Below are 12,324 nucleotides of genomic sequence, written 5' to 3'. Positions count from 1 at the left end.
GCGGAGCCGTCTAACTAGTGTGTGTTTAATCATTTTATTTTCATGCCTCTTCATGAGATGGCAGGTGCTGTAGATGCATTTATTTTCTCCAGTGCAATACACAACCTGTGCACGCTCTGAGAGTAGGTAAGGCTCGAGGAAAACACAGCAACGCTACATTTTGCTGCTCTTTAGAATTCGATTCTTACATGAATAAATAAAAACTTAGACTTGTGACAATTTTTTTTTTTAACCGTAAGTTTTTTGTAACAAAAGGTACAAAGACACTTCCTAAACCAGCAGAATCCTGTGGGTTTATATATCCTTTGGACTCACCCAGGGATACTGAAATCTACCACCAACTGCTGTACTGCTGTCTGCAATCCGACCGCCGCACACAAGCAATGTCTATCAAAATATAAACACACAGGTAGTTTAAAAGGTAATAGCATTACAAATTGTAGGATGATCCAGAGTCTAAGACACACATCTGAAGACACGGCATACTTCCAAAAATATGATTGTTTCTGGGTTTGTTTTACGCAAATGCACACCAGTTACCTCAGGAAGTGCTACTTCACGACATGAAGAATCTTCGGTTTTGTGATCTGAAGTCCGGGCATAAAATAGCTACAGCACAAATTTATATGCAAATTACAACAAGCATTTTCATTAAAGATTGACCAAAGCTGTCAGATAAAATACTTGACTTTGGAAATGACAAAATTCGTTAAGAAATGCCACGTGTATCTTTTTGGAAGCCCCATGGACCTAAATTCTGCTGCCTGTGTTCCTGACAGCATGTGGTGTCCGTGGGACACAGTGAAGTCAGACTGTCTTGAGGTGAAGCCCTGAGGCACAGGAAGAGGAAGAACATCCACTAACTTCTGAGAGTGCGAAGAACTTAGAACTCCATTTTTTGAGTATTTGACATTTCTGCTTTAGCTGTTGAATCACCATTTCAGAGGTGATTTCCTTCTGCGGATCAGGCCCTAGGCTTCCAGAAAACAACTTACTGGGCCACCATCACAGAGAACCCTCTGGCAGACAAAGAGAATCTGCTCTCCAGGCGACAAGCAACCACGCGAGCCACGGAACTCCCAGTTACACATGCAACCCTAAAATAACGGTGCATTTTGTAGAGCCAAGGACTCAAAACATACTTCTGTGGGTACTTATAGAGGTAAAAAAAAACCATCACAAATCCCATCATCTGGAATTTCAGTTCCTCCATGAGTTAGCAGGACTAGTTCAGACTAGCTCAACTTCTTTATGATTACACAAATGGAGTAAGTGAAAACACTGCAGCAATCTACAAAGAGCAGCAGTTAAAAAGAATGAAAGATGTATTTCCCCTGAGCAGTCACGGGAAGGTGATGCGCACAGAGATCCCAGTCTATTGCCAGGCCTGAGGAAAACATTTCCTGGTGCACTCACGATTTCTTCCCAGCCCTCCTGAAGCGAAGCTAGCACATCCTCCTTTCCACCCTTGACTTCTTGTCGCGGACCAGTCACTCTTAGGACACACTCATTTCATTCACTGCGATTTCAGGCCAGGCTCCTCTCTGGCCAGTCTGGTTTTTCTCTTGGAAAACACCTCACCTAATACATCTTTATTTCCAGTTGTAAAAAATATCTACGACATATGAAATATAATGAAGGCAGTAATATATATTAAGCATTAACTGCATTACTTAAGTACTCTTTCTTGGAATAGTACTTTAAGTACATCAAGTACTAAATTTGTTTTGTTGTCTACTTCTATGCTTTCCAACATTCAAATTCCCAAGTTAAAAAGATGAGGAAGACTAAAATTTGCTTCTCATTTCTATGCCAAGTTTCAATTATCATGCTCCTTATCATTCAGCACTGAAAACATTTCAATAGTTACCAGATTCTCACCTCATTCAAATTAAAATAATTTGGGGGGGGGAAGGGGGGGTAAATCAACTTTAGAGAGAAGACAGTGTTTCTCGTTCACTTGACAGGCCCTGCCGAAGACAATGAGGTTCTTTATATTAGTAAGGCAAGTCAAATTTGATTGGTACTAAAAACAATTGAAGAAATATGACAGTAATTCAACAGCTGACAATGCTTTCAAACATCTGGGAGAGATGGCACACTGCAGCTCGAGCATCATCATCTTACAATATTTATATCACCAATGAGATCCTGTTTCAGGCAGGGTCAAAGTAAACTGTCAAGTAGAATACATCTTCAACAGTATCTTATTAGCAAAATCTGTTTAAAAAGCGAGGTTTTCTTCTTCCACATATATAACATGAAAATATAGAGAGATATACAAAATTATATATGTAATGACTATATGTGTAATAACAAAATATAGCTATACACTCATAAACTGCCCGTGCCCATGGCAATTAGACTAATTTATTTAAAAATCACAAAATAATCTCTTCTAAGCAGTACATGCATATTTCTCATTTGGGAATAAGAAACATTTTGCAATTACAAATCAAATCCCTATATTTAAATGCTCAGGTTTGTAAAAGGATCTTAAAGGACATAACAATTTTCAGGATTCTGCCTATTTCTTTTTGAGAGTTCACATTCAACTATTACAACAGTTGCACAGAGCTCTTCAAATGCCAAACTGAGACAACTCTTTTCATTCTAAAAAAACCCCAAAACTATAGAAGAATTCATATATGAAAATACAGAATTTTCATTATTTGTTCTCTCATCAGCAGTTCACTCTGATTCTAGAGCAGCCTTGCCGAATTACCTGGCATAACATCTTCCCCTCCTGTTAGGCTGTCACTTGCCCTAACAAAGAGCGAAATGTGTGGCTGTGGACTTCAATACCAAATATTTACCACCCCATTTTCTGAAGGGGACATAAACAGAATCCTCTGAAGAAAACGCTGCCGTAATTATGAGGAAGGACGTATTTGCAATACTGAGAATCACTTTGATGATTGATTTTCATTTGTCTGAAATCATCTATAGTGTTGTGACGTACACACTGACAACACAACTAAGTCTTTGGAACTCTGTAGTATATCTGTTGTTATCATAATTCCTCTTGCTTGCCAAAGGAAAGCATGAGCTATTATAACTTCTGGGGGTTAACAGAGGAGACATGCAACTGGCAGCTACATTATGCAAACATTTACATTGTAAAGCTTTGATCAATTAGAACAAAGATGGCAAGGAACGAAGCCTCTGCTAAGTAGCTGATCTTGAACATGTCTTTAATATCGCTATCGTAATTTAAGGGGGTTGTAAACGGATGCTTCTAATTCTGGAACCAGACAACTCAATGGGAATGGGAAGGATAAATGCTTCTTTTTAACAGGTGCTTTGAAAATAAGGAGAAGAATTCAGCAGGACGTGTACCTGGCAAACAGGAAGGAGTGTTTGGAGCGCTTCCAAAAGCTGTTCATCCCTCCCTTGATTTTTGATCCCACTTCCTCAGTGTATTCCTGGGGGGGTTCCCTAAAATTATGATAAATTCAAAGACAGTGTATTTTACTGTCCATTTAGAAACTAGTGTAGAGACCTTTGCTTTTAAATGGTAAATGAGTTCAACCATGTTATTTCTGTGTATCTTTAAGCATTTTGTTGGTCCTGTTGCCTTTTCGAGTAGCTATACAACTCTGAAAGGCAGCTTAAAATCACTGGGGAATGTTGCCTTCTGCTATTACTACTATTTAAATGTTATTAGTTTTAAGTCAAGCCTTACAAAGCCGTGCTTGTTTTAATGCTCCACATGCATACTAAGGAAAAAGTCAGCTTCTTCACGAGAAGTCTCTCAATTCTTCAGGAGTGTGGCTGCACACAACAAAGGATAATTAAATCGCCGTGCGCATTTGCTCATACCTTAGACCCTTGGATTTTCAACCTTTTTCAAAGGTTATTATTAAACTGAAAACAGATGCAACCAAACCAGTCCTTGTTATTAATCCCCCCTGCTACTAAGAGTTATTTTATATAAATAGTTTGATTTTTGGTTGTAACTTTTTCTCACAGATCTACATTTGAAAGCAACGCCTGCCAATCTCTGCTGGCAGACAGAAACACCGCAGTTCATAAACACCGAGAGTTCACTGCTGCTTACTAAACAGCTGCACTGGCCCAATCAAAACCAACCAACAAAAAAAAAAAAAACAACCCACATGTAAAAATATTTTCTGAGACCATCTATGACTAAAACATCGTTTTCTGTTAATACAGTAATGTTCAAACCGCATCGGATTCACCTTGGTCAGTAACCAACCCTTTCCCACTGGAGGTACACAGCCGAACACCCCTTCCTCACAGGGAATTTATATTGCTGAGTTTCCAACACAAAATATAATGCATTATTTTAAAAGCAGATTATGGTCATAAACAAAATTATCAAATTAATTCTTAGCAGTAATAGAAAAACCTCTGTTTACCTGGCTAAGCTAATTTTTAGCAGTCTTTAACCACACACAAAAAAGGAAATAATATTTTCTACTTTGGGAATGTCCAATTAAACAACAAGTAAATCTACAAATTGCCTCTGATGGCGGGTCAAAAACTCAACAGGAGTCAAAGTCATGTTGTTGTAGGAGAAGAAAATACAATACTGGGGTAACATGCTGTAAAATACAAAATCACCTGGTTCACTTAGCACTATGAAGGTCTCAAATGGACTGTTCTGCCCAGTTTTGCCAAATACTCTTCAAGAAGGACACAAACCAAAAGTACATAGTCTACAGAAAAGTCAAAATCTAGCAAAAAAAGTACCTGAAGACAGAGATCGGTTTGTTCAACATAAGGAAATGAAGGTATAGGCAAGGCCACATGTGACTTCAAACACCTGAAATTTTCATTTACCAAACCACCTGTATCGCGGGCTTTTTTAACCCACCACGTTTATCAGATTTTCATTCTTTAGATTTCTGGAATAATGCCTTGTCCATTTCTTTCCACATTATTGAAAATACTTTGAAAAATCATTTTAAAACATACAATTTTATTTAACTGCACTGAGACTCAGTAAGAATATTTAATTTGTCAAACTAAGTACATGAATAATTGGATTTCCATCTGGTCACTGCTATTTCAATGAGTTTTCATGACATTTTTCAGTCAGAACTACCAGACAGAACATTTCAAATGGATATATTATTCACCAAAGGTTTCGAATTCTCATTTCCAGAAAGATTTTACTCAAAATAGTGTTTTTTAATGTAATTCTGATGCCGAATGAAGTTTAAACCTTTCGCCGCAACATTTTCCAAAGACAACATGAGTTCCCTCATTTGAACAAGATTTTTTCAATGCAACTTTTAAGTGCATCTTTTTAAACATTCTCTAAAAAGACCTGAAATAAAACTCACACCTTGTTTTGGTTATGTGTAACATTTCAGTTAGGTTTGTATGGAGAAAATGAAGAACAGGGACTGTCCTTGCTACCTCCACGCTACAGCCACTGATGAGACTAGATAACAAAAGAGAGCAATGCCCCACCTGATGTGTACGTCAAGTCCCCATCAGCAGCTTGGTGTGGCATTGACAGAAGGCAGCTATTCAAGGACGTACTCCAAGCACGTCTTCTGGAGCAGGGTTTGCACCCCAGGCCTGTGCTTTGGGGAAGAGCAGCACATGGCTAGGACATGGCAAGTGAAAGGAATGGCGAAATGAAGAAGAACTATTACAAAGACATGCGCAAGTTCTACCCAAACTTAACCTACTGCACAGCAAGCTAAATGAAACTAATCTGAAACTATTTATTTCAATTATGCTCAAATTTAAAATATTTTAAGAGAAAACTCTACAATGCATTAAAAGACTAACCTTAATTAATAACACAGTACACCTTAAAGGGATGCTCACCATCGTTATCCTCCCCTATGTCAATTAAAAGGTGATTAAGTTATCGCATGTAAAAGTAAAACCCACAAAATTAATTAAAATAATTCATGCTATTCTCCTTCTACCAATCTAATTTAAGGTGTTATACCCTATCTTCAAATTCATTCAATTAATTTAATCAAAAGATCCAACTTCTCACGATAATCCATTCAGAATACAGGGAATACTTTCAAAAACGCTTCAGATTATGGCAGGTCAACACCAGTGCACAAGGTCAGACTAACACGAGTAGTACACTTAGAAACGTACTTATGCCAACAACTTTTTAAAGATTAAGACAACAGATCTGATGCAAAACCTCAGCTAGTCAGAGTGCCAGGGTACAAAACACTGCTCACTACACAGAGGAGTTACTGCAGTTGCCCTAATAGATTAATATATTTTGACCAAGAGGTTCTCAAGGGAATATCCTGAACAGAAGAACCAATTACTACAAAAACTTCTGAGCACCCTCTTCCTTCTTCGGTCAGTTTGAAGAGCTCAGCTGGGCTGATTCACCTCTCAATTTTCTGAGCTGGTACCATGTTTGAAAGTATAGGCACAGAGTCAGGTTATGTTGCAATATGTAGTAGAAAAAAAAATATACCTGAGAAGAAACAGATCCCTGATCACAGTGATGAGTATTCTTCTCACATACAGGCTCCTGATAAACAGGAGATTTTAGTGAGTGGGGAAGATTGAAGGACAGTACTTAAAACTGACAAATCACTGACGTTCCATCAGAGAACAGTTTCGTAAAAACAATTCTGGTAGCAAGAGTAATTTAAAGGGTACCTGCTTCTCCCCATATACTTATTTTCTGCTCCATTCCATAAGCTTTATGCCAGTTATGTCAACGTGACTGCTTGGGATGATACTGTAAACTGAATCAGTGAAGTGAATTGGATGGGGGAGGGAGGGAGGAAACAGCTGGTTTTTCTTAACCCTGATCACGAAATGTTTTATTTAAAAGGAAGCTGCATAGTGAATAGTAAATTGTAGGTATCATAAATACGATATTTTATTCAAAACGATATGTATCGTTGCTATACAAACACTCTTCCAGTCAATTTATTTTTTGCTGAAGACTTTTTCAAGAGGGTGTGAGTCTCTGACATGGTAAACAATCTCAAACTGCCACACTGGTGGAATGAGAGAAGACTCAGAAGACACCGAGTGGCAGTTTCTGCAGGTGAGAACACCTACTGAGGCACGTAGAGGCAGGAAGCATATTCGAGTCAGGATGCTTTCCACCAGAGAAAAAAAATTGTTGTTTCTTCCAAACAAAAGGTGGGGAAACTTTCACAGTAGCACCTGGAAAATGCTATTTGTTCCCTTGTTGACTCTAGGTGATGTTACGCGAAATACAGAAGCACCTCTGCTGCCATTAAGGATGCTCCTCCCCAGGTAGCTCGATGGCATCTATCCTTCCAGGCACCATAAGTCAAGAGCTGCCATGATCTCTCCATAGAGGAGCTCACATAGCTTTGAGCCACACAGTGAGAGCTCCGAAGAAACAAGTCTGAACACATCCTCCTATAGCACTGCCAGGATAGAAGACACCTTCCCACTCTAATGATTTGAGAGGAAGGAATAAAGAACAGAAGGTTCTTTGCTGCAAAATATAATAATCTCACATAGAATCATCTGGTTGGAAGAGACCTTTAGGATTATCGAGTCTTTATTTAAAAAAAAAAACCCAAAACCCTGATGTGGACTTGACATTTAAGAAAATTCCTTCTCTCTTGTTATTGTCATGAAAATATAATTAATAATATATTATAATATTGCAGGGGCAAAAACATTCTCCAATTTAGCTAGCTCGTTCCTTTGGGGGGGACCGGGAAGAAGACACAGCCATTAAAAAAACCCCAATTTTTCCAATACAAACCTTGTTGCAGACTGGAATTTCTAAACATAAAATTAACATGAACAAAAACAGTTCTAAAGATGGTGAGTAGGTGTTTCGTAACCAGTCACAGGCAGACATTGTGCTTTCAGGAAAATATGCACCATTTTCCAGCAGTAACACATTAAAAAAAAAAAAAACCAAGAGAATAAGTGAATATGTAATTCTAGTTTTTCAGGATTTTGCACAGCTCACTTGTTTTCCTGTACAAACAGAGGCAGCTGAATTTAAAGCTGTCCTATTTACACGGACCCCGAACTGAAAGCTTGAGTCTTTGCAGGACGTCCTTGCCTACAGGAGCAACGACTTTGGCCTCTGCCTGGGCAGCTCTATACCTGCAGCACCCTCTGCTGCTTTTTCGGTTCCAAACCACCAAACTGTACACTCAACCAAGTCGAAAATAAAATCAAGATGTATCTAACCTGTTGTTCCTTGAAAATGGTTAGACCATTAACTAACACTAGGTGTGGTTTACAACAAAATGTTTTGGTATTACATATATTTGTCATTTTATACTGCTTGAGCACTCTGCAGTATCCTGTTTCTGCGTTAACATCAGGTAGATTCTAAATGAAAATCCCCAAACACGCTGTTTTTCACAGCTTAAAGTTCTCCTTTACAGACCTTGCAGCTTGCTTAGACTGGTGGCAGTTAGCAAAGAGGTTTATAATTTGGCCCTTGACCAATTCACTTAATTTCAATGCATATGTAATTTGAAATTATTCCTGCAGGAATACAACTATACAGCGTTTCCGTCCTAACTGCTTTCTCCCACTAGGAGAGGAAAGGGAAAGCAATACTCTCAAAAGCTCATTCTTGCAGATTTTTCCTTCCTTTTTGGACAGTCTGTTGCAGAAGAGATTTTTCTTCTGCAAGGATGAGCATGGCGTGTGGCTCCTGGAGCCAGCTGATGCTATCCCACAATGCCACCACTGGACCATCTACCAGGGATCCATCAGCTCTTTAAAGTACTAGCGATGGCCTCGGGATGTTCTGTTTTTTTAATGGATGGCATGCTGGTGTCTGAAATGAACAGACTGATTCTCTCCCCTCTTTCCAGTCCTCTTTCCCCTGCCTCCTGTTTATGTACAGAGTTAAAGCTAGATGAAGCGCATTCAGCATCACATCCTGTCTGTGAGGAGAATTCATTTAAGAGTTTCCACATGGAAACTCCTCTCTCAGAGGATGAAAAAGTCACCATGTTTTTCTGGGAAAAAAACAATTGTAATTCATAGTGTGAATTTTCACTCATGGTAGCAACCCTACGATGAAAATGCTTCTTCAGAAATCTTCTTCAAAAAGACAGAACACAAGTGTGGGTACCAAGTTTTAACAAGACACCGTGCAGAGGCAATTTCCAGAGTTAACACTTGGGATGCTGCAATATGCAATTTACAGCTACTGCAGTGGGCTCCTCTTCTGCCCTGAAGTCTTACTGGTGTAGAGCAGCACTTTTGGAACCAGTCACCAGTCTTCCTCAAAAGCTGCTCATTGATATTTTATATAATGCTGCCAGCTAGTGGCACATCTTGTACCGAGTTGATAATCAGCTGGTAGAGTGGAGAAAGTGGTATTAGCTAGAGCCTGCTCAACCACTCTTCTTTTGATGGCATATAGTGAAAGACCATAAGCAGCAAGTGCAAGAAGGGAAACAAATGATGAGAGCAATGCTTCCTGAAAGAGCTTGTTCTAACACTTAAGAAGAACAAACAAACAAAACCTCTCCCCAAAACCACACAACCATGTTATTTGAGACAAATGATTGTGTTTAAAAAGCAGGTAATATGCAACATGTTTCAGTATTTACAAAAGCTAGTCTGTTTAATACACAATTACTTCATAACCTAATAATCTCCAGCAAAACATTCATCTTCCTGATAATCACTCAGTATGGCAGCCAAAACAAACACGCAGAACACTAAAATATTTAACTGTCTTCTGATAACTCGGTCCAAACTGTTAAAGTGAAGTTTAGTGCCCAGTAAATAAATTCTGACTGTGCAGGGCATTAAATTTTAGAATTATTTAACAGGTCCCCTAGCAGAGCATGGTACTGTGGACAGGCCTGATAACAGGTCCCATACTGGCTAGCACCTTCAGGGTTAGCTATGAGAAGAAGCGAGCCAGTGCTGCTAAAGACCAGTTTAGAACTGCCTGGAGTTTTTCCTAGGATAAACTCTAAATTGATAATATGATGTTCTTAAAGACCACCACAGCAATTGTAAAATACAGCTGAGGTACTTTGAGAACAATTACAACTGCAGTTTTACCCTGGGGGGTAAAAGGAGACAGGATTACTACCTACCATTTCCACTGCGGCTTAACACAACGAGAGCCAAGAAATACACAGAACAGGGTCAAAGAGCGAGTCAAACCAAATCGGGGAATAATGGGAGCGCACACAAATTCAGTCAGGTGTGATCCAAATGGAGCGGCTCAGTGAACACCACATGGTTGGGGAACTTTACTATGATGGTGGGGCACGCACACAGTCACTCTGGCTTGGACACTGGGGACATTTATTCCATACAGGTAGCAAAAAAGTGTAATTGCTACATTCCAAGGCAGCACTGCACACTGCCAGACCTACTGCACAGTTGTCCTAGCAGAGAGTAACCTAGAGTGCTTAGAAAATGGGCATAAATCAGTAATACACACATCAATGCAGCACAGAATCTGGTGAGGACTTTGCAAACACCCTATATAATAGGAACCCCCCCGAGTAACACCGAATCCAAAAGGACAAACGTGAATCTTTGGACATAAAGAGAAACTGGAAGAAGTTACCAGAAGCACTGACAGCACGGCTAACAATAGAAAGGCACGTGAAACTTATAGCGCGGTCAGTTAATTGTGTTAACAAGGAAATTTGTGTAGATTGAGCACAATTTAAGTGCTCACACAAGGAACAAAGGTGAACTCACCATTTTTAACAGAGTGAGGTCACTGGCTTGAGCCACTATGACAAGCACTTTTAGACATAAAAAACAAACAAAAAAATCTCTGCTGTTCAAAATCAATACCTGAGTATTTATCTAATGATCAAGTTTTTTTCTGGATCCAAATCCAAAATCCCTAATTTTTATCATCCAGCTGACAATGCTCACACCTCTAGCCAATGTCAACCATAATTACAAATGTGAATTTTTCTTTTCAGCCTTATTGTTATTAATTTGGATCCTAATACATCCTTTGGCCAAAATTTTCATTCTCTTTGGCAACAGTTAAATAACATATCATAAAGTATTTTGTAGCAGAGCCACACGACTAGATAGTCTTCACTGTTCAGAGCAGAAGGAAAGGTAGCAAACTTAAAAAAGGAGAGCACGAGGTTTATTATTATTTTTTCCTTTTGAAAGCAAGAGTTTACTAATTAAGGAAAAGCCACCATTTCTTGAAACATAGCTTTGGAATACTAAGACTGGAGTTTTGACATGAAATGTGTACATATCAGAACAGTCCCTATTCATTACTTTGATAAGGAAGAAGAGATATATGTGCATTTCTTGAACAACTAGCAAGCTCACAAAGACCCCCTGCCCCAAACTTCATTCTATCAGTCTGCTTATTTGAAACCCAACCAACCAACTTGAAAAATAAGGCAGAATATTCAAACCTGAATTAAATGTTTATCTGTAAATGTTAATTATATAATAGTAATTACTCATCACATCAAAAAATATGTAAATATTTTTGCTCAGCTTCTTTTCCGCAGTCTTCCACAATTTTATAATTCAAGTCCATTAAGAGCACAGATAATTTTATTAATGAATATACTGAAGCAGAGTCATACTGGGTCAGACATTGAAGGTCCACTTACAACTCATCTTGTCTCAGGTTAATGTGGCCAGTAACTGATGCTTAGACAAGAGCGAAAGATCACAACAAACATACCGTCCCACTGCCCCATTAATTCTCCTGGTCCCCAGCACTCCTAAGCCATAAGCCATCTCTATAATCAATAAGTGAATTTTTCTTGAACAATTTTTTCCCCTTGGCTTTTTGAATTCATGTCACGTTCTGGGATCCAAAACATTCTGTGGGGAGGAACTGCACAACTTGACTATGTGCTTTCTTTTGTCTGTCTCTGGTTCGAGTCTGCCCTCTCCAAGCCTGAAGAATCATTGTTTGCCACCCCCGTTGTTGTGCTGGTACTGGCCAACACAAATCAATGGGCTCAACTCATATTTTGTCCAACCTAGTTCAGCTGCTCTAGTGTTCCTGCCACAGTCACAGAATCAAAAAGAGCCTGCACTGGGATGACTTAAGGGTATATGCACACAAACAACGGTACCACAGGGAACAGTGTAAAACATGAAATGCTAGGGTAGGTAGAGCTGTATCTCTGACCACAAGAAGGGTGTTTCTCAGTGAGGTGAGATGGTTCCTAGGGGCTCAGACAGCAATATTTTATATTGATATAACTAGACTGCCATCAACATAGTATTTAAATAAACAGTGACTTACAGACATTCCCAGTGTTGTCAAAGCTTGTAAGAACATCTTTAACATCTAAGAGTCCATTGTAAAATCTGAAAGAAAACAGAAATAGTGACTTTACCAACAATTTTAAAAATTGAAAAGTCTTC

At 38.9% G+C, this 12,324-nt stretch overlaps 1 protein-coding gene across 1 annotated transcript in view; it reads right to left on the bottom strand.

Moving 5' to 3' along the window:
* Positions 1 to 12,324, bottom strand: part of CAMKMT (calmodulin-lysine N-methyltransferase) — a gene marked incomplete at its 5' end in the record, with an annotated part of 171,828 nt that overhangs the window by 154,060 nt on the left and 5,444 nt on the right. The window contains one exon of the mRNA XM_010134923.1: positions 12,203 to 12,267. Coding sequence (XP_010133225.1) covers positions 12,203 to 12,267 — 65 coding nt within the window. The remainder of the gene's footprint in view (positions 1 to 12,202; positions 12,268 to 12,324) is intronic.

The sequence above is a fragment of the Buceros rhinoceros genome, unplaced genomic scaffold (assembly GCF_000710305.1).
Source record: "Buceros rhinoceros silvestris isolate BGI_N320 unplaced genomic scaffold, ASM71030v1 scaffold2344, whole genome shotgun sequence".
In the NCBI taxonomy this organism is placed as follows: domain Eukaryota; kingdom Metazoa; phylum Chordata; class Aves; order Bucerotiformes; family Bucerotidae; genus Buceros; species Buceros rhinoceros.
This window is presented reverse-complemented; position numbering and strand designations above follow the sequence as displayed.